General features: G+C 42.7%; 1 protein-coding gene across 1 annotated transcript; it reads left to right on the top strand.

Moving 5' to 3' along the window:
- The first annotated feature begins 1,423 nt into the window (after positions 1-1,423).
- Positions 1,424-27,380, top strand: ARSF (arylsulfatase F). The gene is made up of 10 exons (XM_073902090.1): positions 1,424-1,485; positions 7,672-7,821; positions 9,182-9,303; positions 11,309-11,431; positions 14,254-14,677; positions 17,633-17,769; positions 21,243-21,377; positions 23,012-23,174; positions 26,461-26,582; positions 27,013-27,380. The coding sequence occupies exons 1-10, from the start codon at positions 1,424-1,426 to the stop codon at positions 27,378-27,380; spliced, it is 1,806 nt and encodes a 601-aa protein (XP_073758191.1).

Below are 27,380 nucleotides of genomic sequence, written 5' to 3'. Positions count from 1 at the left end.
CATCTCCTAGGATATTCTGAATTTTTTGAAGGATGTCTGCGGTCTGTGTATTGGATTATAGAGTCTTTCCCAGCGTCAGGTTGTTTTCCTTGTATCTGAACTTTGGGCATTTCTTTTTCTGTGCGATTATGTGGCACAAGGCACGGGGGAAGGTTTACTTGTCTTTGGGGGTGTGGTGGAGTGGATCGGGTCTGTCTTGAAGGAGGTGCTGACAGGGGTTAAATTCTTGGAAAGCAGGGACTCTGGGCTATTCCCCAGAGAGGCTCGGATGCTGCCTGAGCATGTGGCCCCTCTCCCTGCCCTGCCTCGCATCCTCCTCCCTGCAGACGTAGACTTGTCCCGTGGGCGAGTGGCATGCCAGCTAAGGGGAACTCACCATCCCAGCCCATAACCATGGCATCCGTGTTTTATGGCACCAGTGATGCTTTTTGTTTCCTTTTTGCCATGATGATCCAACATCCCAGGTGTCTCTCCACCCTCACCTTGTCTGTCCCTCTGCACTGGGGACCATCACTAACTCTGCTTCACACCATGTAGTTGGCTATGACACCACGACCCATCACTTTGGTGTAGATTCCTAAGACTTTTGGTTAATTAGTTTCATCAGACTTTCCATTGACTGTTGGTTTTCCGAGCTGAACATTTCTTTTATAATTAATAGCAAGACCCTATCCTTTCCTTCTTGTGGTTATTATGTGGTTCACTGGGCAGAGCCTCCAAAACTGAAGTTCAATATTAGTGGAGAGTAGGCCAATGCCACACCCCTGCCTGGATTTTAATGCAGTTGCCTCTGCTATTGTGCTCATAAGCTGGCCCATGCTGCCATGCACAGGAGTGCACGCACACACACACACACACACACGTGTATACACACACAAAGACACGACATGCATGTGAACACACAGAGATAAACACATACATACACAGATGCACAACACACACACACCAAAACACACTCATATAAAGACATGCACAGAAGCATACACAGAGACATACCATGCATGTGCACACAGAGAGACACGGAGGCACACAAAAACACATATCCATGCACAGACACATATGCACGCACACATACACACACACAGATACACCCTTACACACACACATATCATCCCTTTCTAAAGAAAAAGAACAAAACACTCTATCATCAGTTTGCTGTTTTGTTTTGTTTTTTTAATGGTGGATGTTTATGAATTGTATTGAGTGGTCTCGGCCATTATTGACAGTGTGACTTTGTCTACTTCCTCCTAGTGAGGTCGGGTGTCACATTAACCTGTACCGTAAATCGTGCAAACCGCTCTGTAGCTCGCGGGTCAGGCCCAACACTAAACGTTCCAGTTAGATTTGGAATCCAGATAAGCAACAAATGCTTTTCCCCAGTGTGAAGTCCCCGTGCAGTATTTGGGACATACTTGGCGCTAAAATGAATATGGCGCATGTCACTGAGAGTCAAAATGAGCTGGGAGCATTTATCTACTACATCTGGTAACCCCGCGAGAGTGGGGTTCAGCGTGTGTGCTAGAGAACAATCCCTTCAGTGGCCCTGGGGAGCCTGCGTGGACAGGGCTAACGTGGAGGGTACTGGCTGCAGGAAACACACCTTTGTGTGCTCTCCGAAGACAGGCATGTTGTTCTCCACGCTATCCAGGTCTGGAAGGCAAGGTGGGGGCTGCAGCAACATCAGGCGGAGCAGTATTTTGGGGTACTAAACTTCCCACCCCAGCTGTTGTGTATGGGAGACAGGACACAGCCCCGAGTGGTTTAGCCTGTCCACGGTTCAGCGTCTTGTGCCTCTGGGGAGGAATCAAACACACTTGTCCAGAACCACGACACACACAAATGCCGTCCTACAGTATACCCTCGAGGGAACCATGACATCTGAATTGTCACATTTTCTTTGCCATCGATGCTTTCCTTTTCTCAAACATAGTTGTTGCAAACTCAGTAATCCATCATCAATCATGGAGTAGCTCTCCTTTGCTGTGAGCTAGAATCCAAGCTCCACATAGCAAAGTCCAAGTTCCCAGCGTTTTATGGTTTATTTCCTCCTGTGTTGTGTGGATCTCCCCTGGCAAACTCCCACTTTCTGACCTGACTTAGATGCACCCTGTCAGGACTTCAGTCCAAGAGTTACCTTTTCCAAGATCCCCCTCTGATCATCTCAGGTACAATTCTTTGCTATGGTGAGCGCTGTGAATTGTGTAAGACTGTTGAATCACAGACCTGTACCTCTGAAACAAATAACACATTATATGTTAAAAAAAAGAAGAAGAAGAAGATAGTAGGAAGGGAAAAATGAATGGGGAGAAATCAGAGGGGGAGATGAACCATGAGAGACTATGGAATCAGAAACAAACTGAGGGTTCTAGAGGGGAGGGGGGGTGGGGGGATGGGCTAGCCTGGTGATGGGTATGAAAGAGGGCACGTTCTGCGTGGAGCACTGGGTGTTGTACGCAAGCAATGAATCATGGAACACTACATCAAAAACTAATGATGTAATGTATGGTGATTAACATAATTAAAAATAAAAAGAATTCTTTGCACATTCTCATCTGTGTCCTCGTTTCAACCGAGGATGCGTTCAGGGGTTCCTCTGTGATCTTTTGTTCCACTTGGTTATTTCCACATTTCTCGCCTGTCCTGGAATTGAAGGCTCTCTTTTGAGCAACGAGCCATTCCGACTCAGCCTTGTAACTTTGATATCTACTGCAGATATCAAATGCTTCCCTAGCGTTGTTAAAACTTCATTGAACAAATGCAATTTTGCTTGAAGGCAGAAGAGTTAGTTCTCCAACATCTGGTGGGAGTCTGACCATTTTCTTTCTTTCTTTTATTTTTAAGATCCTATCCATTTGTTTGAGAGGGATAGTGATAGAGAGAACACGAGCTGGGGGGAGGGGCAGAGGGAGAAGCAGACTCCCGGCTGAGCAGGAAGCCCGATGCCAGGCTTGATCCCAGGACCCTGAGATCATGACCTGAGCTGAAGGCAGATGCTTAACTAACTGAGCCACCCAAGTGCCCCCGGCCATTTTTCCATAAAGGCTATTCTTAGCGTGTTGCTCATTGCAAAAACGATGTGTGTGTTATGGCTTCCCTGAAACTGGATTATTGGCAGGCCATGTTTTTGTTTGAAAGGCAGGATAGGGTTTGTACTTCTTATCTGGCTAACACATCTTTCATCTCTAGGGAGGGCCAGAGAATCTGATTCCGTATCATTTGGGTATGGAATTATGCAGTCTTCAGCATCTGATCCCTGTGAAGGATGAGAATGATGACCCCCTTTCCGGGGGACACCTGAAATTATCAGTGGATGAGGCCAGGGAGAGTCCTTGAGAGGGTTCCCTTAATAACAGTGCATATGTACACATGAAAGTGCGAACATGATTTCATCCATTCAGAAAAGGAACTTGAGAGTCTAAGGAGCCTGGCAAAGGTCTCCACCATCGGTGGTGAGCAAATGACTGTTTATAATCTAACTCTACCTCTGATCGGAGGCAACTCCTGGTTCCATAGGCACAATCTACATTCTCAAAAAAAATCCCAACTTTGACAAGGCAGACATCCTATCAGTTTTTCTTGGAAGACGTTGATCTTCACGAGGGACACCATGCCCAACGTGATCACAAATGTTCGCATGTACTCAAAGTCCTGTTCAAGTGTCCATTAAGGCTTATATCTTAAGATTCATGCATTTCTTTTGAGGAGAGTGGCCAAGTGCCAAATCGTACCTATTTAGGGTTTTCCAACTCATTTCCACAAGCACTCAATCTGAGGACAGGGTTGATTTCAAATCGTCGTTAACAGGATCATATCGGATGAATACAACTCAAGAAACACGCCCCCAGTCTGGCCAACGTCTTGTGTCTTTTCTTCCAATGGTTTAGTTTCTGGACTTTAAGATGGTTGCTTATGATAGCGGTATTGCATTACATAACAATGACTGATTAAGTAGCATTAATCAACACTTGAAATTTGACAGACAGTGGTCACTTAGTTGCATTTATTAACATAAAGTGGCAGCCAACAAGTACCAAACATATCCAAGATGCGCAAATCCTATGGAAACAAATTACTAACAGGGAGCACAAATGTACATGAGTGGAAAACCTTTTATGGTACGATAAGTAAGGGGCCTGAGTAACTTCCTAAGAAACTTAACCCACAACACAAGGAAAGATGGGTTGCATAACGAGAGCCCCCAGAATCTGGAAGGAGAAGAACCATTGAATGAACACACCAATGAGACTTTAAACCAGGTGATTATGGAGCTGTAATGGGAATCTGTATTTGGAAACACTTTTATGCCTTAAAATTTATTGTTCAGGATGAAAACTTGGTATACTCTTCATGGTGCTCATTCCAGAGAATGGGTTCAGAACTTCTTCATGCATGCTTTTTGGTGTTTTTATGCAATTCCCATGCAGAGCTCCCTGAGAACAAAGATGACCTGGGGATCATCTGTATTTTGGGTCTGATGGTCCAGGATCTGGTATCTAAAGTTGATGCAACCACACAGTGGCATCTGGAATAAAACATCCCATTTCAAAAAAAAAAAAAAGAACAAAAAACCACAAAACTATGTTCTACTGGAAAAGGGGAGAATGAGAATCTGTGCGGCTAATCCCCAGGCAAACTGCTCTGGTTTGTTTAACTGGGTGTTCATGAGCTTTTCTTTGTGTGTAGGATGAAAATGCCTCGGTTCTTATACACCCAGATCCTTTCATTATGTGGGAAGGTGGCTGTCTCTGTCTCACTGTGCTTCACTTGCTGCTTAATGGCAATCCATTTAGGGCATGGCGTTGACAAATAGTAAATCCATGAGCCCCCAGATTATTCCCCATAGTTGGTCTTGTTGAGCAGAATTGAGAAATAATCCTGGGAGTTTGGGAGAGACTGTATTTCCCCTCCTTTGGTTGGGTGTACAGATCACCCCAGGGCAATGCTGGAGTTTGTGAAGTCATCAGAATGCAATGGCCAGACTCAAGCGATTGTGTCTCTGTAGTAGAGCAGCTTGATGAATCACTTTGGTGGTAGTCACAGATAAGAACACTCAGTTACTACAGGGAAGGTGCCAAGGGCTTTGCTGACTATGACATTTCCCCCCTGGGTTTGTACAAGGAGATGCAAATCAGGGAGGCAAATCAGGTTGCCTCATTTGTGTCTCACAAACCTGAACCATCTGGGTGGGCAGAGCATTGACCAGCCTCCACATTGCAGAGGGAGGTGGTACCAGCAGGGTGACATTTGGCTAATGAGTCCAGGTAGCTGTCGAGGAGAAGCAAGAGTTCTTCAAGACGGCCTTCTGGTTTTGTCCTGGATGACCGGTGGACCAAACCAGTGACAGGTGAGTCGAGGAAGTTTTAATAGGACAGACATTCTTGACTCTTCTTGCTTCTTGATTAGTTTGTTATCAGGGGCAGAGTTGGGATTTTGGAAGCCCCTTTGGCAGACTATTTTATAGAGCCCAATGGATCAGCTTAGGCTTTGAGAGGTTGAATCCAAACCAATGTTTGTTTGAATAAGTTTCTCTCCTTTCTGTCTCCTTCCTTCATGTATTAGCCAATAGCTCTTTCTCTGTGGTCTCTGGCATCTTGCTTTGGACAAGACAGATTGATGAAGGAGGTAGTTCGTATTATGTCCCCAATATTATTTTACGTACCTATATGAGTGACAGTTTGCAGGCAAAAGATGAGTGTTTTCTTTCATTGCAATGAATTTTGCAGTAATGCCATGTACTCATCACAGCCCCCCCTCGTGATATATGGTGATTGACTATCCTAAAATCACTCTATGGTGGTGTTGATTCATGCTAATGCAAAACCAAAATGGTAGATACATTCAAGTAATTACCTCTTTTCAGCTGACCCAAATTCATCCCATGTAGACGTTCTGAATATAAGCCCTTAGGTTCAGCACCTCCTCAAGATGATACTGTCATCCAGACGTGTTTTGGGTAGATTTAGGGACTGGGCCAGTTGACTTAAGAGGCAGAAAGAAGCCGGTGGACCCAGGACTTGGCACAGTGTGAGGTCCTTAAAAACAAACTAAGAGTGGCAGAGACATTGATGGTGGAAGGTTTGTGTCTTGACAGATTTTGGAAAACGAATTTTAAATATCAGAAGTGGAAATATAGCTTTGTGATCTCCTGAGGATTTAACAATGGGGACTATTGTCATTAACATGAAAATAATGCCTGTTTTTGTTTTTTTCAGCACAATTTATCTCTGGCCAAGGAAAATAGGAAGACACTCGGCGCTGTGTGATGAAGCCCAGGTGAGGGAAGTAGTCAGCAATTTTGCAAATGTGTTGAATGTAATGGACAATCTGGGGACACCTGTGAATTCAGCTTTATGGATAACAGGCATTCTAGGTCATATTTTCTAACTATGGTTGGTTGTAGATGTCTACATTGATATTCTGGATTCAGTAAGTCTATGATAAAATAGGAGATATCTTTGCAACTGATACAAATGTAAACTGCAGATTTCCAACATAGTCGTATTATTTTAAGATGCTGTAGGTAATTTACTAGCGTTGCATGGTGACAGGTAGTAGCTACATTTGCAGTGTGAGCACAGCATAACATAGAGATTTGTCCAATCACTGTGCTGTGCACCGGGAACTGATGTAACACTGTGTGCTCACTACACTTCAGTGACAAAAATGAAAATCAATGAAATATTGTAAAAATAGAACATGAGAAAAGCAATTCAACCCATGTTGGGTAGATGAAAACACGCATGTAATTATCATGATTTGGCAATGGGAAAATTCCTGGCCATATAGGTCCTGCCTTTGAGAAGTTCACAGTCTTGGGGGGATATGTTTGGGTAAAAGCAAAGTGTTGCTGCTCATGTGGCCAGCATTGTTTCTGAGTGTTTACAAAGGGTTCTGAGAGCAGATGAGGGTCAGCGTCCATTTCTCTCCTCCCTTCCAGAGGAGATATTTGAGGTGGGTTTTGAAATATGGATAAAGACAAGATGGAGATTGAACCAACTGTTCAAGTGTCTAATATTCATTACCTGATAATTGAGTAGGGATCTGGTGGGAAGGGAATTGTATATTTCTTTGAGACAATGGGACTTGGGTTGGGACTGAGCAGCATCATGAAGGGGACAAGACTGGTCTTCAGATTCCAGACTGTTCCTTCTCCAGAATTCAGTTCTTCACCCTTTTCCTTTACCCTAGGGTTGCTTTTTCTTTGTTTTGTTTTTGGTGTTTTTTTTGTTTTGTTTTGCTGTTTGTTGCTGTTGTTGTCTGTTGCTCCAACCAAATGTCCCTTTGGCAAAGCTCTACACCTGCCCATGTTTGAATTCTGTCTGGTGTGAAGGAAAGTCAGCAGGCTCCTTCTTCCCAGGATGTGACCTCAGAAGTCTTATCACCTCTGGCCTAAGAAATGTTTTGTCTCTGAGTAAACGATTTCAGACCTCACCTCCTGGAAAAGCATGCAGTGTATGTGAGCAGGAAACCCAGGATAGGCTCCCTTTGAGCATCAGGGGCCCCATTCGACTACAGTAGCCAATGCTTGGGAATAGAAATTCGAGAGGCTCGGCTGTTCCTCAGGGAGATGTGCCTGGTCTCCAGTGAGCCCTGTTGCTTTCATGTAAAGGGGACATTGCAATGGGACAGAGCTCCCAAAATCAACATATAAAATCCATGCTTGCTTTTCAGGAGCCTCTTCATCTCTCTGTCTTGGATATGTGTACTCTTAAACCCATGTCAGTCCCAAGAGGAGCATGATGATAAGCCTAATATAGTCCTGATGATGGTCGATGACCTTGGGATTGGGGACCTGGGCTGCTATGGCAATGACACAATGAGGTATGGCTTCCAGCTGAGTCATGTTATTTCATCTGTTGTCTGGGCTTGGGAGGTTGATAAAGTTTTATGACTACATCACATGGAAAACCAAATTCATGGGTTGCAACTTGTCCTTAAAAGAAGCAAATAATGTTAAAATCAGGCCTATTTGGATTTGATTCTTGGGTCTGCACTTATTGGTTGTGAAATCTCTAGCAAGTTACTTAACCTCTGTGTGCCTTGCTTATCTTTCTTGTTGGTTGTGCGCACAGGTGGGTAGTATACAGGTGTGAGTTCATATGTGCAAAGCATCTAGAGTAGATACCTGGTGCATAGCGAACCCTCTGTAATATGCAATATTATGAAGAGTGATGAGTTTTTAAAAGATTTGTTTATTTTAGAGAGGGAGAGAGAGAGCGAGGGAGGGACAGAGAGAGAGAGAATCTCAAGCAGACTCCCCACTGAGCATGGAGTCCAACTCAGGGCTTGATCCCACAACCCCGAGATCATGACCTGACCCAAAACCAAGAGTTTTCCGCTCAACTGACTGAGCCACCCAGGTGCCCCTAATGAGTGATGATTTTTATGCATACTTTTACTTGGTGGAACTGGTCATTTTATGCTTCCTAATTTTGGAAGACTTTTAAGGTGATATCCCTCTACTTTAAATACGGGCACTCCAAAAGAAGAAAAAAACATATGTGAAACAGAGTCAGGGCTCTATAGTAGGCGACAAAAGCCATTGACAAAAGCTGTTGATGTCATGCCAACACTGCGGCTTAGTAGAGCATCTCAGCAAGATGTGTGAATCCTACACTTTAATAACTCCATCTTGTTCTATCATCTGTCTCATGAAGAAAACTAGATCTCGTTACATTTTATTGGCATCCAGCCAAGTAACTCTTCTGTACAAGTCTGTCTGATGGTCTCCAATCTCCAGGTATCTTTACAGGGAATGACAAAGCAGGGGTTGCAACCTTTGTCTAGAGCAGGGACATCTGTCTATGGAACGTGTGCATCAAACTCGTCCTTGTGCCTATAAGTAGCTAGGCATAACTAAGGTCTCTAAGTCATTAGCCTTAATTAAACAGTCCACAGACACGTAAGTTTTTTAATATATATTTTAGAAGGCAGTGCCATATACTCAGTACACACCATATTGCAGAAGCAAATGATAGCAACCCTGCAATAGACTGCCAGTACCTAAAACCTCAGCTGTATTTTTTCCATGATGTGGGGAGAAAAAGGAAATAGGGCGCTGTGTGCGGTTTCTTTTTCTCCTGTTCTGAGCTCAGGGAATCATCGTAAACTGAGGTGTTGGTTTCTGCCTCTGTGTCTCCCCTCCTCCTCTCTGCAATTCCGTTTCTGTTTCTCTTTCCAGGACGCCAAACATTGACCGCCTAGCCAGGGAAGGAGTGCAGCTGAATCACAACATCGCTGCAGCCTCCATGTGCACCCCAAGCCGGGCTGCCTTCCTCACGGGAAGATACCCCATCCGATCAGGTGTGTAGATGGACCATCCTCTGTTACCCTCTGTGGACACATTAGGATTTGAGGAAATGAAAATGTAGCTAGTCCATTTAGAAAAATTTGCCCCAAAAAAGTGCAAACACACACACACACACACACACACACGCATGTACGCACACGCGCACGGCTATGTCTATTCACCCCATGCTGACTGTGTATCCTGAGTGTCCTGTGATCAGGCTAAGTGGGACTTTCCAACCTAGGGCAAGAATGAGAAGCTGTCTTGGAAGGAAGTAATTAAAAAGATGCATCTGCATTAATTTGGGGTGTCATGAGGAGGACCTGCCAGAATGTCTCAAACATTTATCACACATTTTAACCATTGTATGGTTGTAATATGTCTCGTTTATTCATCCCTCGATTGACCAACCATTAGATTGCTTCTGGCTTTAGGCTCTTATGAATAGTTCTGCTGTGTACCTGCCCATACATGTCCTTGACTCAACACGTATTTTCAGGTCTTTTGGATACCTACCAAGGGGTGGAATGGATGGGCCATATGGTTATATTTTCAAGGGTGATCAGACCGGCCATGGTTTATGGGCATAGATTCTGTAGTTTAAGAGGAAGCAGAGCATACAATTCTTAGGTCAGGGTTTATGTCCAATTCTCAGTCAAGCTCGAGAAGCCCCTTGTCCAGCTCCTTGAGGGTGTCACGTAACCTTTTGCATCCCGTGAGGTTGATGATATCTTGCTTAGCTGGTGCTAAGTTGAATCAGGTCTGGTAAACATTAAATTCTTTATTCTTTTTTTTCTTATAGCAAACTTATAGGTGATTTGACTCCTTTTTTTTTTTCTGTGCTGCTCACTGTATGTAAAACTAGCTTCCCTAACATTTTGAAGGAGACGGTTTCGTGTAGAGGGGATGGTTACCAAATCTAACTTGAAAAACTTTTCTCTTGCTTCCTTGTATCTCGGATTTAAACAGTGGGAGCTCCCGCTCTGAAAGTCTCCACCCGAATTGCCTCTCTTGCTTTTATCTAGAATTTCTCTTTCTTTTCACCCACTTTGTTCTGTCTCATTCAATTTCCTCTCCACTCCCAGATTTTGCTTCAAGGTTGGGCCGCCATTTTGGAAGGAAGCCAGGATAGGTCGGTTTGGGGAGTTCTTCAGGCCGGATTGCTCCAACATTTTCAATACACCCAGAAACCTTCAATCACTAGCAGTAGGACTGGGAAAAGTCCTTCTGTTTTTGCTTCTCATCAGGGGAACACCTGATGGCTATTCTGAGGTTCTTCGGTTACTGGATCCTTCAGAAACTGGTTTGTTTTCTTCTGCTTCTTTTCTGTAATATGTAGGTCTTGGGCTTGTGGTTGACATGTCCCCATCTACCTGTCACCTAGATTTGTCATTAGTGATGTCCATGGATGAGCAGTTTTCTTTTCTTATTGCTCTATTTTGGGGAAGGAATGGAGATGTTCAAAAATTATGTGTCCACTCTTCCCGGATGCCCCAATGTCAATGTTTTTGACAGACACTTGGCTTATCCATCTTTTGTACAAATACAACAAAAACCTATTGTCAGAAAAAGAATCCATTATCGGAACAGTAGGGTTTGAAGTTTTCACGAGATTTCATTTTTTGGCTCTTTTTCCAATACGGTGATTCCCCCACCAAGGATAGCCTGTGTCAGATGTTCAATCGCCAGTGTCTATTGAAATGACACCCTGTGTCATCATAAACATGCTGGAGGCTATGTGTAGACCACTATTTGAATGGTGTGTTTGTGCGTGGCTGGTAGCGTTGCGTGTGTGCATGCAAGCTTGTAAAGGGGTCTGTAGTGAGGACCAGTGCGAGTTCTGTCTGGGGAACACAATTTTCCTCCCCTGCAGGATGATTTTCTGTTCCTCACTTGTTACATCTGCACCTTCCAGCTCCTGAACCCTCCATAACTCACTTCCTCATCAGCTGATGGGCATCTACTCATCTACTCTGTGTGTTCTATTATTTTTTGGTTTTGTTTTTCCATCCCACTTAGGAATGGTTTCTAGTATAGTGGACCGTGTCATCATCACACTTGGAGCCCCTGCTGGACTCCCTCGTAACGAGACGACGTTTGCAGCCTTACTGAAAAAGCAAGGATACAGCACAGCGATCATAGGTAACAAGTGGCCAAAGGCATGACTTATTTACTATAAAGAGATAATATGTGTTGTTCTATTCTTTTTTTTTAAGATTTATTTATTTATTTGAGAGAGCACTAGTGGGAGGGGCAGAGGGGAACGGAGAGGGAATTTGAAGCAGACTCTGGGTTGAGCATGGAGCCCGACGTAGGGCTTGAGCTCACAACCCTGAGATCACAACCTGAGCAGAAACCAAGAGTCTGATGCTTAACTGACTGCGCCATCCAGGTGCCCCTGTATTCTCTACTTGACATGCTTTTCTTGGAAATCCTTTATTTCAGAATAAGCATGCATCTTGGCTATGGCAGAGAAGACCCTCCATATGATGTAGGCTCTACATCTGCCATTTCATTGGCTACCTCTGACCTTTCTCTTTACTTTTCAACATTAATCTGCTTAATATATTATATGGTCTTTCTCAAGTAAACGTGTCCCTCATGTCCTCCAGAACTCTCTTTCATTGTTGTGTTTTGCTCACCTGGGACCCACTATCAGAATGACCCTCCCCATCCAACACACACCCTCCTTCCTAAATGGCACCTGTTTATCCTTTTAAGACATAATTCAGGCACAACAGGAGGCCCCTTCCCACCTGACCCCCAGACCTTGCCAGATGGCCACCCCATGTGTTTCTGTATCACCCTGTGTTCTTCATCTTTGCATAGAACCCACCATACTATGATGGTCTTACTACATTATTCTCTGCTGACTCTGAAATCCTTCATCTCATTCACCATGTATGATTTAAGAAATGTGACGAGCCCTCTCAAGAACACACAAGTAGCTTTATGCATCATTAACTTCTTATGGAGTGTCAACTTTTGGCTCCACCATATATCCATCACCCAAATAGAAAAAAAAAATGTATTTAAAAAAAACGCCTTTTGAAAAAGGTCTACACCCTGTATCTGTCACCTAGATCAAGATAAGGAGCATTTCAGTTGCCTCAGAAAGTTTCCACTGGCCGCTTCCAGTCTGTCCCCCTGGGTTAGCTCCTCCTTTCACCGCTCCCACAGCTCAAGAGAGTCAATGCAGAAGAGAAAACTGTGCTGCTCCCTTTGGCAATGATTAAGTCCGCATTTAGTCTCCAGATTGCATTGCATTGGGATGGTAATGATCATGATCCCTACTTAATTGCATTGCACATTGATGCAATCATTGGTAACTTACAGGCAGAAGGGATGTCTGAGAATAATTTCAAAGATAGGGAAATTGCTTCTTTCCAAGGCTGAGAGACACATGAGATGTTTTAATGCCAATGTTGCACAATAAAATCAAATTTGTCCAAATATTCAGCATCTCTGTGCTTGAATATTTTCTCAATATAAGTTCTCTTGCCCACCTCATTATTTCATTAAAATGGAACCATGGATGTTGTACGGATGTCTTTTTTCTCACTGCCAAAGATGATAGATGTCAACCAATGATGACTCATTGGAAGCTAAACTTACTGTCCCCATTTCACAGCCTGGGTTTCAATTGGCACGAAAATAACATGTCATTTTATTTTACTATTTTTTGGGAGGCTAAATACATGTGCTGTTTTATTAATTATTTTAAAATATGGCAGACTAGTACCCTCTCATTACTTTTGTTATTTTTTGTTTCTGTTTGCTTTTTAATTTTTTTTCAAGCCATTGATACGTTTATTAACTCACATAAAATAAATCTGGGGTAGGGTCATTCCAGAGTTGGTTAATTCTGGGGTTCAACAATTATTTCAAGGACCTCAGTTTCTTCCACTTTTTCCATTTTTTAAATTATTAACATATAATGTAATATTTGTTTCAGGAGTACAGGTCTGTGATTCATCAGTCTTACACAATACTCAGCACTCACCACAACACATACCCTTCCCAATGTCCATCACCCAGCCACCCCATCTCTCCCATAGCACGCCATTTTAAATCAATTTTTGTAGCCAATTTCACATTGATAAGAGAAGACAATCTTAGTGGAGGTGCAGGACAGAAAAACCTGGGCCATAGCCTTGCTTCTCATCTGTTTACCCCCTCAGGTGCTCAGAGATATGAGTACATGCATCCCTCATGTAGTCCTAACTCCACGCAGGGAACCATTCATGTTTTAGTAGATACACACGATCATACTCTCTTAGAGTCCACATGCCAACAGGATGTCCATGGGTCTTTTTGTTACTCTTCAAGGTGTGGCAAGTTTTATCAAATAAAGTTCAGTGAACTTTAGTAGGAGACCTGGGATTTCCATCCAGCAAACGATCCAACCATCTATCATCCATGCTTGATCCATCCTCCATCATTCATCCATATCTATCTATCATCTATCTATCATCTATCTATCTATCTATCTATCTATCTATCTATCTATCTATCATCTATCCATACTCCCTGTTGTCCATCCATCTTATATCATATACATCTCCTTATCTAATATCAATTATCTACCTACTCATCTATCTATCCACCACATATAATCTACCCTGTCTCTGTCATGTATTTATCTTTGTTGCTATGATTTTTTTCTTTCTGTGAATGAGAAACTGCCCAGTTTACATCCTTACTACAAACTCACAACTGTATTTTCCTCCCTTGATTTTTCATCCTATCTTGTCACTCACAACCAGATCCTAACACAAATTTCTGTGAACTATAGGAGAGCAAAAGATGAATTGGGTGCTGAAGAAACTCAGATTTTTAGGCAAAAGAAAACTATTTGCTGCTCCATTTTTGTGCACAAGTCATTCGTTTTGAAGGAAGAGTACTGACGTGGTCTTCATGGTGTGCGAGCATACTATGCTTTATTTGTCTCTTTATAATTTCAGGCAAATGGCATGAAGGCTTAAACTGCCAGTCCCGACATGACCAGTGCCATCATCCATATCATTATGGGTTTGATTACTTCTACGGCATGCCATTCACTCTGATCGACCCCTGCTGGCCAGATCCCTCTCGTGACACAGAACTAGCCATCGAGAACAAAATCTGGTTTTGTGTGCAGCTGGTTGCCATTGCTGCACTCACTCTCACCTTGGCGAAACTGAGTGGTTTGATCTGTCTTCCCTGGTCCCTCATCCTCTCTATGATTCTTTTTATTTTTCTGCTGGGCTACTTTTGGTTCTCCAGTTACACATCTCCTCTGTACTGGGATTGCCTCCTAATGCGAGAGCACGACATCACCGAACAGCCCATGAAGGCAGAGCGAGCTGGCTCCATCATGGTGAAGGAGGCAATTTCATTTATGGAAAGGTAAAGGTAATTTACAAAAAAAAAAAAAAAATCCATGTATCTTAATGGATTTAAGACACAGTATTTTAAAGACAGGAGTCTTTTAAAAACATGACACGATGAGCATTTTTTTTAAGGTAAAAGCTGATGATTTGAACAATATTGAATTAAGAAATGGAATATTACTAGCTAGGGCTAGACAATACAATACCATATGTTTTGGAGGCAAGCTGGACTCTTCGTGCAGTACCTAAGGAGGGCTATCTCGTTTGAGTTCTTGTTATTAAAAATCACAATTTCTCCATTGGTCTTGAAATTCATATTTGGTCAGACCAAGCAGGTAGACTCACACTAGACTCAAAATTACAAATCCAGCTTGTTAATTTATATTGCATATGCATATGCATTTATGTGCATACTGTCTGCCTATTGATGCACAATGGGAAATGTATTTTCCAGGAAACTAGATAGTAGAATAAGTTGACCACTGCACTGTTTTCCTACTAGGAAAGAAACTTCTTTGAGAAATCAAAATCAGAGGGCTTATCGTTAAGCATGAGGTATGTAAGTGATATTGTTCGGCTGAGATCAGTGGTGATAATTATAAAGCCCAATGCATCCAGAACATAATTGCTGGAAACTTTCCAGAGGAGTCACATTTATGGGCCTCCAGTTGTTGCATTTTTTTAAGAGGCTGTGAACACATTTTTTACTCACTGTTTCAACATTGCCCAAGGCTTTAGCTTTACCAATCACCATCCTGGGGTCTGGACTTCAAAGACAAGTTCACAGTTAGTAATGACAACAGATGTACAAGCCCATGATAAGAAATAAGCTAATGGGCATAAATCCAGGTGCTATCAGTCCAAACTGTAGAGACTTTCCAAGATATCAGGGAAGCCATACTTGAGAACACACGTTAACTGAATCTTCAAAGGTGAGCAAGAACAAGATGAAGAACGGGTACCAGGCATTACTGCATGAAACTCAAGCACAAGGCAGATAGGTCCTCAGCTAATGAGGACAGCAGATAATGCAAATGCCACTCTGAAAAATTTCTGCTCTGATGAGATATCAAAATGAAAAGAATGGGAAAAAAAGAATTTTTTTTAAAAAGTTGTACCATGGTGAGCTGGGTTAAATGGCATCCTTCCGAAATTCATGTCCACCTGGAAGCTCAGAAAGTGATCTTATTTGGGAATAGGGTCTTCAGAGGTGGAATTTGTGAGGATGAGATCATCCTGGCGGTAGGGATCTGTAAGCTGGTGTGTTTGACGGGCAAGTAGAGTTGTTTAGTGGTGCAAAGGATCTTGGGCAATCTGTAGCTAGCTTTGTCTTTACCTTATAGCCAAGGTGGGCACAATACAAATTTAGACTCTGAGAGAGATTAAACCACCTTTGCCTTGTAGATGCAATGGAATGGCTGGTTTCTTTTAGGGCAAACTCATTTCCTGGAAACTTCCATATGTACAGAGGTGCAGATTCTTTGCAAAAGGACACATTAAAATGTGTCTGAAGACACCTGCACATGTTGTTGCTTACTGTTTACATTAGTACATCAAGAACAAATGCTGGGGTGTGAAAATGTGCTTCCATCACCAAAACCTGTGTTGGTGTCTATATGTCTATATGATCCACAGTGGCACCATGTGGAAAGTGAACAGGGACTCCGAAGATTTGGAAGCTACTCCATTGATTAGTGATGTGGCCAGGAGCAAGTGGCTTAGGTTCATGGATGTTAGAAATTGCTTTTATCTGGATTCTTGGTGTGTGAGTTTCCTGTGGCTGCTAGAACAGATTTCTGCAAGTGGGAGTGGCTTAAAGCAACACAAGTTTATTATTTTACTGTGCTGGAAGTCAGGAATCTGAATCTCATCTTACAGGGCTAAAAGCGAGGCATTGGCAGGACTAGCTCATTCTGGAGGCTCTAAGGAAGAGTCCATTTCTTGTCCCAGGTTGGAAGGGCTGCAGGGTTTCCTTGATATATAGCTGTCTGGCTGCATCACTGCTTCTGTTACCTCCTATCTACACTATTTTTTGCCTGATTTTTACTGTGTTGGGGTCCCTCTTACAAGGACCCTTGTGATTGCATTGGGTCCACAACCAGATAATCCAGGATTATCTCCCCATCTCAAGATCCTGAACCTAATCCCATCTGCAAATTTCCTTTTGCAACATTAAGCAACATCCATATAATCTCAATCCTCAGTACCGCGTGCAGACCATCCTTTTCTTTTAAGGACACCGGTTCTTGGGTTCTGGCCCCACCCTACACCGAGATGACCTCCTCTCCACTAATTGCATCTCCAAAGACCCCATTCTTAAATGAGATCACATTCTGAGCCTCGAGGTAGGCACCAGTTTTGAAGGGATGCCATTAAACCCAGCTCACCATGACCCAACTTTTTTTCATATGTCATCAGAGAAGAAATTTCCCTAAGAGTGGCATTTGTGCTGTGTGCTGCCCTAGTTAGCTGATGACCTACCTTGTCAGGGCTTGAAATGGGTCAACCTCATTTCCTGTGTCCTCCCAGGAGACCCGAAGGTATGCAGACAGCTTGCCCAGATTGTTCTGTCCATGCTTGCTTGGGAGTTGTGAAAGAGTTGGCGTTTCTAAGAAACCACTCCTGAGCCACCATCCCTTGGTGTGATTCCGGCCTGAGACTTTATCAGCCATGAGAAAAGTGTGCCAAGCAGAGCTGAATGGGCTTGTGAGCTGCGTTGTGCCAGGCGGGGCCACTCAAGAATCGAGCCATCCCACACATGTCCTGGGGAGCGGTCCAGATGTTGGAGGATGTTGGCATCCACCCCAGCCAGGATGTTCTCTCCAAGGGGCTGTCTCATGCTTTCATCCCCTCTCCTGGGGCACGCAGATAATGAGTGGACACTGGGTCTGGGTCTGTGTGACAAAAAATGGTGTGGTTCCCTTTCGCAGACTTTGCAGACTCATAAGCGGAATGATTGATGTCTCCCCAGGCACCGCGAAGGACCTTTCCTCCTTGTGTTCTCCTTTCTGCATGTACATGTGCCGCTCCCCACGACGACTGAGTTCATCGGGACCAGCAAGTATGGTTTATATGGGGACAACGTGCAGGAGATGGACTCCATGGTTGGTAAGTGGCGGGACCTACGGAGACCAGAAGTCTGTGCTTTAATAGTTCAGGACGTCCAGACACATGCCTCCCCGCCCCAGGCAGCCTCAATGAAGCAGCAGGTGGAAGCCTGCGACAAAGTCAGCACAAAACCACGCTCAGTGCTTGCCTTGTCCCTGTGAGTCCCCGAGTTTCCATGATACGTATATTAGCAAATCAGACTCAAGTTTTCTGAGAAGGAAGACAGCAAAGCACATGATGCTGGCCTTGTGTGTTGGCAGGACAGAAGCTTTGGGTTACAATCATCTCCAAACGTAGGATGTTGTCATGGAATGGATTTTAGTAAGCAGAGAGAGGCTTTAGAAATCCAGTCTGACCAGGGCACCGGCTGGCTCAATAGGTTGCATGCCTGACTCTTGGTTTCGGCTCAGGTCATGATCTCGAGATCCTGGGATCAAGCCCTGCCTTGGGCTGTGTGCTCAATGCAAAATCTGCTTCTCCCTCTCCCTCTGCTCTTCCCCCTGCACTCTCTCTCTCTTTCATAAATAAATAAATAAATAAATAAATAAATAAATAAATAAAATCTTTATTAAAAAAAGAATTCAGTCCTGACCAAAGGGAAGCCAATAAAATATTGTCAATTTGCAGTCTTAAAGATATAGAAAACATTTCAAAATATTTTTTTTTATTTTCTAAAGACTTTATTTATTGAGAAGGGGAAAGAGAGAGGGAGACCAGTGGGAGGAAGAAGCAGACTCCCCGCTAAGCAGAGAGCCCAATGCCAGGCTTGACCCTAGGACCCCGAGATCATGACCTGAGCCGAAGGCAGATGCTTAACTGACTGAGCCACCTAGGCACCTCTAAAAATTATTTTAAATATAAATACTATTTAATGAAACATAGGCACATATGTCTATACTTAAGAGGGCATTATGTGTGTGTGTGTCTGGGTGTGCGGTGTGTGTAGCGGGTGTGATCACTAAAAACAGGCAAAGAATAAAACCGAATTCTATTTGCTTTAAAATTTTAAATCAAGACAAGGTTTTCAAAATATCTAAGCTAATAAAACAGACGATGTGGCATTAAGACACCAAATAAGGGGCTTTGAGTGCGGTTTGATCTCCATGGGATTTTTTCCGTGCTGTTCAGTAATGACACAGCTATCCATGGATGTGCTGAATATTTGCGGAAAAGCCAGGGTATTTGAAAGCCATATTTTGAAAGAGTGTCCCTGAGGTTCACAGACCTTTGGTACCTATGGGCTGTGAATGTGTTGTCTGTCCAGTTGGAACTGAGCTTTCAGGAAGAATGATCATCTGTTTCAATGTATAATTTCAGAAATACTAAAACGTTTATTTTTCTCCAAAATATCCACCTTGGAAGCTAAAACAAAACCCCAAGTCTTGGAAATTGCTGCTCTCCTTGTTAGAAAGTTTTATTGATTCCTGATTGGGATATCATACTGATGCATTTGTTAAAGTGCCCTTTTAACTGTTAAACAGTGGGATCTATTGATTGAACGAACCCTCTGATGCATGGGGCATGCAAGTGTGTTCTGGAGGGATCCCCATAAACATTCTAGGAGATGGGGACCATACTCAGCATTGTTATCCCTCTTGGCAGATGAGGGAACAAGGGCACAAGATATTGGGGGCTTGCTCAAGGTTACAGGGCATGCTATATTAGTATATACTATAGCAATAATATAAATAATAATATAGGCATTGAGATAATACATGTTATTGATATAATTATGCAGTATGCTCCTAGTATGGAATTAGTGTAATGTTATAATTAGTTTATTATGCTTATATATATATATATAGCTTAATATATATGCACAAACATATATGTCCTACAATGTTTCTCTGTTAGAAATATATACCAAAAGTAATACTTTTTCTTTATGTTAAAAATAACCCATTTCAAGATACAATAGGTGATAGGGTATTATTCATAGCAGCTCCAATATCAACAATCAATATATAGAAATATGTTCAAAAAGTAAGTGATCACATAGAACACAACTGAGTCCTTAGAGAAGACTTCAGTAAATAGAAATACACCAGATTCTGGATGGGAACGGTGACTCATAAAATATTAGGGATTCCAAAATTAATATCGAGGCTTAATGTGATTCTAATGAAAGTATCCATTACTCTTACCTGGGGAGCCCACCTTACCAAGATGATGATGAAGTACACAGATGGGAACAAAGTGATAAGAAACGAAACTGCCCAATGACATCGGATGGGAGTCCAGTTAAGAGAAAGGATCAAGATGCACTTGCGTGGTTGCAAAGAAAGAGTTATCAAGAATAGAATTTAAGGGACGCCTGGGTGGTTCAGTCGGTTAGGCATCTGCCTTCAGCTCAGGTCATGATCCCAGGATCCTGGGATCAAGCCTCGTGTTGGGCTCCCTGCTCAGAGGGGAGCCTGTTTCTCCTTCTCTGTCTACCGCTCCCCCTGTTGGTGCCCTCTCTTCTCACTGTCAAATAAATAAATAAAATCTAAAAAAAAAAAATAGAACTTAAAACACTAAACTACATGCAGAAGGTTTGACTTTCAGATCAGGGAAGCAGAAACAGGTGGCCATGGAGACCGTCCAGTGAGGAGAACGCAGCAGGGAGGAAATTAACTCAGAGTGGCAGGGTTGAAATATCTTGGGCAAAGTCGGTGTTGGGGGTTTCATTGTGTCCCCCAAAAGAAAGGTCCACGTCCTAACTCCTGGAATCTGTGAATGTGCCAGTATTTGGAAATAGGGCCTTTGCAGATGGGATCAGGTTACGGTGAGGTCATTAGGGTGGGTCCTAATGCCATGGGACAAGTTTGCGTGCAAGAAGACAAGAAGCATGAACACAGGCATACCACAGAAGACCCGTCTGCCTTGTGAAGGCCCAGATGCATACACGGATGAGGAGACCACGTGAGCGCAGAGCTGCTAGAACACATTGAAGTCACAAGAGAGGCAGAGACCTCGAAACTTCCTGAAATACCACAAGTGTGCATCATGAACAGCTCACCTGATGCTCCTTGCAGAGGAACTTTTAGCAACGATGTAACATGCTTTCATTCGTTAATAAAGGAGTCTGTATAAATCGAGAACAGAAACAGTGAAACCCCCAAAAGAAAAATAAGCAAAAGCTCAATATAACTTATAAGTTAAAAGTATAAATGTTGGTGTCCCAATAATAAGACATAATAAAAAATAAATGACTTTTAGGCAATAGTAGTGTAACAATGAACACTAGTAAAATTGTAAAGAATGAATCCATTTTCACTCCTAATTTAATATAATCATCTGTCCAACATGAGGCACTGATGAGGAATTCAGAAAACGTGGCTATTCTTGAGCTCACACACCACCCACCGGAAGCAGGTGCTTCGTGGATGAGAAAGAGTTTTGTAGTGAAATGCACCGCAAGTCGGACTGGCGTTATAACCCAAAGCTCATGATGACATTCATGATATGTGTCCCTTTTTTTACTATTTCAGGCAAGATTCTCGGTGCCATCGATGATTTTGGTCTGAGGAACCACACGCTTGTCTACTTTACATCAGACCACGGGGGGCATTTGGAGGCACGGGTGGGCCATTCCCAGCGTGGCGGGTGGAACGGAATATACAAAGGTGAGGAGTGGGAATCGGGAGTGGGGTATGGTTGTGAATAAATTCTCCCATGTTCATGATAATGGGCATCCATGAAGTGAACAGACGAACCCGTGAAAAAGTGAACAAGTGCATTTTATTTGACTCTGGGTAAAATAAAGTGGAGTGAGTAACCAATGATACATTATGGGGGAGGCTAGCCCTTCTGCTGAAGGTGCATCTAGAAATCTGCCTCCATGGCCACCCTGCGAGATGATAAAGCATCAACTTAACCACATGCTTTTGAGTTGAATATCTACCTACTCACTGATTCCATGTACAAGGCTGTTGATAGAAGATTCAGTGTGGTAGGCAGAGTACAGAGCATGAAACCCAGAGGGTCTTTGATGATTAAGGAAGCTTGGGTGCTCTCTTGTGAGGATATGGCTTAGCACACAAAGTAGCAAGCCTCTGTCTGGTTTTATAATTAAATGCACAGATACCAGCCCCATGTCCAGGCAGGGCAGTTAGTGCATGAAAACGTGTTCCGTTAGCCACCACATTGGCCTGGTCCATAGTATGCGCCTTGATGTGGTAAGAAAATTATCTGGAAAATGTTCAGTGCATGCTATCCTATCTATTGGAAGACATGTCAAAGCTTTTTCCAGAGGAAAATATAATATTCATGTTTTGCCACTGAATGCAAAACAACCTAGCCTAGATTTGCATGAATAATGATAATACAGATTCAGTAGGAAATAATGATTGTTGCATGAATGGGATAGTCTCTGCCTCAGTCTGGCCACAGGGCATGGATGTCTGCTTTTTTAGGGCTTCTACAAGTAAAGTGCATACTTAGGAAAGCAAATAAATCCTATAAGGGAAAGTGTTCTTATTGAACTCTATTTTTACCTAGGAAGACATCTTTTTAAAAATCTCCATTTCTCCATGTGCTGTGATTGAAACTCTACTTTAAGTAATTTAATGAACTAATAAAACTCCATTAAGACCATAGAATGGCCTTTCCTCCTGGTTCACTCAAGGGAACCCTAGTTTATAACTCTTGTCTTAGGGTCATTGTTGCCTCCTGGGTACATGCTCTATAATACCCTGGTTTGGGGTAATAAATTAGCATATACCTATACTATTCTATTCAGTTTGTTTTCAGGGTGCTGGATTCAGTAGGGAACAAAACCAAAGAATCAGTGCCTTCATGGAACTTACATTTTAGCGGAGGGAGGCACACCAGGAAAAAGAGAATATATAAATTCTATGGTATGTTAGAGGATAGTAAAAATCTCCAAAAAAAGAAAAGAAGAGCAGAAAAACTTCTGGGGTGGACGGGGGGACTGTCGTTTTAAAGGAAGTTTGCCACCGAGAAAGTACCTTTGAGCAAACGTATGAAGGCGGCTGGGGACGTAGCAGGTGTATTTGTGGGGTAACAGTGTTGTAGGCAGACAAAATAGCCTGTACAAATGTTGCATACAGAATACGATTGGTTAGTCAATTAAAAACCTATCAGCAGCCCAGGGAAACATAAATCCACGGACATGTTCTGCAGGACTCTGTATGGGGTGGGCTCTGAGCACATGGTCTGCATTGATACTCACTTACATTTCTATGCAGTCTTGCTACCGTGACCATTTTAACTGGCACTCTGTTACCTCACCTTATAGGTGGGAAAGGCATGGCCGGCTGGGAAGGTGGAATCCGTGTTCCAGGACTTATCCGCTGGCCGGGAAGATTGCCAGCTGGGAAAATGATTGAGGAACCTACAAGTTTAATGGACGTGTTCCCCACGCTAGCGGCTATGTCGGGAGGCATGGTCCCTCAGGACAGGTGATGTCACACCCTCCATTCACATCATCTTTGTTCTCAAAGCATTCGGGACAGAGGCAACAAAGTCTATCTTAACAGGTTGGACGTTGTCCCCAGTACCTAGGGAAGTTTAGTTTCATCTCTGGCTAGGTCTACTGAGCGTTATTGGTGTGGCAGACAACAGTCTTAAATGACTATGGCACATCCCAGACACTGGATGGCCTCCTCTGGGGAGGAAAATGGACAGAGGGAGTTTGGAGATGAAGTTGTGGTGGGCAAAACACTCATGCAAGAGAAGAAACGATTTGCTGCACTCTATTGTGCAAGATCCAGAAGGCAGATGTGAAGGTAAGGCATTCCATGGGTCCTTAGAACTCTGTTGTGACTATTTTGAATTTGAGCAAGAGGAGAGCCTTCATATCGCATGGCGCCACTCCCTGGGAGCAAATGGCCAAGGCAGGCTTGCGGGTGACTTCTTCATAAGCTTATTCCAGCGGCTCCAACCCACTGCCACATGTCCCTTGTAAGTCCAAAGACAGATTCCAATGTGTCCTTCTTCATGCAAGGGACCTCATCTCTTTCTGAAGCAAAATAGAATGCATCCTGAAGCAAATCAGAAACAGCGACAAAGAAAGACCTCCTCACTGTTTTTTCTTCTTACCTTCTTTTTAGCAAATCATAGGATTTATTGAGAATTTATACAAAATAACAACAGAATGCAAATCCCCTCTACTAAGAAGTGTATTTATCAATTTCAGCTAAATGACCTATTAAAAAAATAGTAATATTAGTGGAAATCTACTTTTTTTAAAACTGAGCCAATCATAGTCATAAAAATAACTTTCCAGTCTATCAGTGGGGTTCACTGACTTTGGGACATTACTATACTTTATATATTGGACTCACAAAAGGTTATGCAGAATTATGATCTCAAGAAATATTGTCCTCTGAGCTCTGATTAGCATTTTCTTTCATAGAATTGATCTGGTTTTTATTTTTTTCAGAATTAACTCTAAAAATGTCCTATCTTTATTCCCCATATTTTTTTTTTTTATTCTTTAATGGACAACCGAGGTGAAGGACTCCATGAGATTCTAAAAGGAAACTTGGTTCTTATGATCAAAGTTGCATTGGACATTTTCATAGAGGTCTTTGTGTAGACATCAATGCTTTATTTCTTTGCAGTAAATGCCCAAGAGTGGTAAATCTGGGTCATTTTATCAATATGTGTTGATATACTGTTGATATATTTTTATGAGAAACTTGGATTGACTTTCAAAACGGCTGCCCCATCTGGCATTCCCACCAGCGACGTGTAAGGTTTCTAGTTGCTCCACATCTTTGGTCACACTTGGTATGGTCACTCTTCCATCTTCCATTATAGTAACCTTGTAGGCAAATCTCATAGTGGTGTTAGAACGTGTTTCCCTCGTGACGAATGATGTTGAACATCTCTCCGTGTACGGGCCATCCATGTCCCTTCTTTGTGAATTGTCTAGTCAAATCATCTGTCCGTAATTATTTTTACATTGGGAATTTTATTTTCTTATTGTTGAATTGTAAGAGTTCTTTACATATTGTGAACACAAGTTCCTTATTAGATCTGTGTTTTGTCAATCGTATCTTCCAATCTCTGGCTCGCCTTCATTCTCTTACATTATTATCTGAAAAGCAGACATTTTCAGTTTTGATAAGGGTCAATTCACTTTTTTTCTTTTATAGATTGTGATTTTTGTAATATTTTTAAAAAACATTTTTCTACTCAAAGGTCACACACAGATTTTCCTCTATGATTTCTTCTGGTGGTTTCTTTAGTTTCAGGTTTTACATTTAGGCTTATGGTCCGTATTGAGTTACTTTTTTATGTAGTGTGAGGTATGGGTTGAGCTTTATTTTTCTTGCATTTAGATATTCAGTTGTTCTAGTGCCATTTAAGGAAAGACTCTCCTTCCTCCACTGGATTACCTTGGACATTTGTTGAAAATCAATTGCTTGGTATATGCATTAGTCTGTTTCTTGGACTCTCTTGTTTCACTGATTCCTATGCGCACCCTTATGACCACACTACACTGGCTTGATTACCCTTGCTAAATTTTGGTAAATTTTGGAACTATTTAGTTGAATCCTCAAACTACTTTCTTCTTTTTCAAAATTATTTAAGCTATTCCAGATTGTTCTCCCATGTCAGTTTTAGAATACATTTCTCACTTTGTACAAAAAAGCCGTCTGGGATTTTGGCTGAGATTACATTGAATCTATAGGTCGCCTTGTTGAAAATCAAGATCTTAACAATGTTGAGTCTTCCAGTCTATGAACATTGTTTCTCTCTCCTTTCAGTTCTCTTATCGGATGTTTTGTGGCGTCAGCACACAAAATTTTAGTATTAGAAAAAGGTATCCCTCGATATTTCATGTTTTGTGATGCTGTAGTAAATGGTATTTTTAAAAAATGTAACTCCCGGTTGTTCATTGCTAAGATACAGAAATAAAATTCTATACTGGTGACCTTACCAAACTTAATTAGTTGCATAGATTTTTAAGGGATTATCAACACAGGCAATCATTGTATCTGAGAATAAAGACAATGTTATTTCTTTTACTATCATTTTTAGGATGATGTGACACCTATATTGTATTTTTTATTACAAGGTAGGTTTTATTTTTTTCTAACATGAGGGAGAAGATCTGTTTTCTAATATAAGTTAAAAAGCATCAGATTTTTAGAGGTTCATTTTTTTTAAAAGATTTTATTTATTTATTTATAGAGAGCACACAAAAGAGTGGGAGGGACCGAAGGAGAGAGACAACCTCAAGCAGATTCCATGCTGAGCCCGGAACCTGACGCAGGGCTTGATCTCACAACCCTGAGATCATGACCTGAGCTGAAATCAAGAGTCAGACACTTAACCGACTGAGCCACCCAAACGCCCCTAAGAGGTTCTACAAGATCACGTTTCAGGGTAGCAAGGCAACTGCAGATGAAATTTTGATTTGTGAAGTCATCAGGAACACTGAGCTTTTGAGAACTTCTGTGGCCAGGGACCCAAGTGCTCTTTAGATGGACACACATTGATGCATTCCTCTGTCTTGTCATTTCACTGCAAAAGCTTAGAGTTTGTTTGTTTGTTTGTTTGTTTTTTCCTGTCTTTCGCATGAGAATGTAATGTTCCTGACAGTGTGCATGGATTTCTGGAACAGTCAGCACACTGTGCTCTGGGTCCAGGAAATGTCATGGAATGCACAGAGCATCCCTCCAACAGCTCGCTGGCCCACCTCCCTCACCTGATGCCTTTTGTGTGTGTCTGCAGGGTGATTGATGGCCGGAACCTCATGCCCTTGCTTCAGGGTGAAGTGCAGCGCTCGGAGCATGAGTTCCTGTTCCATTACTGTGGCGCGTTTCTCCACGCTGTGCGCTGGCACCCCAAGGACAGTGAGTACCTGCGGATGCCAAGGTCACGGTCGCTCAAGTCCACGCTCAAGTCCAACACTTTGTTCCTTTCTCCCTCCCCCTCACCCCCAGACCAGTCTTTTTATTCTGGGGTGACCACTGAAAATACCTTCTTGGAAAACTTCCCGAGAACCACTCTCTTTAGAAAGGTGGGGGGATGTCTTGAAGAAATATGCATGTTGAGAAGCAGAACGAATGGATGCTTCCAAATGTCAAGTTGTACTACACGATTCTGATTTCTTAGTATTGTTCTAAAAATTGAATGATATAGAGCATTAACTCGTGGGCAAAGAGAAAGGCCAGGACAAATGCTTGAGAAGGTAGAAGAGCACAAGCTCTTCTGAACTTCTTCTGAGCACAAGGTCAGTTGGCACAGGGGTTGGATGTCTCTGACATGTCTTTTCTGGTCCAGGTGAGACAGTGTGGAAGGTTCATTACGTGACACCCGTATTCCAGCCACCGGGAGCTGGAGCCTGCTATGAGACTCTCTATTGCCGATGTTCGGGCAACCTGGTCACCTACCATGACCCTCCTTTGCTCTTCGACATCACCAGGGACCCCTCTGAGTCCACACCTCTGACGCAGGACACGGAGCCCTTGTTTGATGTAGTGATCCAAACGGTGGCCAACGCCGTGAAGGAACACAAGAAAAGCATCCTTCCTGTCCAGCAACAGTTGACGGAATTGAATTACGACAACCCGTGGCTGAAGCCTTGCTGTGGTGTGTTCCCGTTCTGTCTGTGTGACACGGAGCGGAGCACCTCAGCTGTGGAGGCGTAA

Source organism: Callorhinus ursinus, unplaced genomic scaffold, assembly GCF_003265705.2.
Source record: "Callorhinus ursinus isolate GAN/ISIS: 27379988/994484 unplaced genomic scaffold, GSC_fseal_2.0 scaffold16, whole genome shotgun sequence".
NCBI lineage: Eukaryota > Metazoa > Chordata > Mammalia > Carnivora > Otariidae > Callorhinus > Callorhinus ursinus.
Note: the sequence above shows the minus strand (reverse complement) of the source record. Positions and strands in the feature narration are given on the sequence as shown.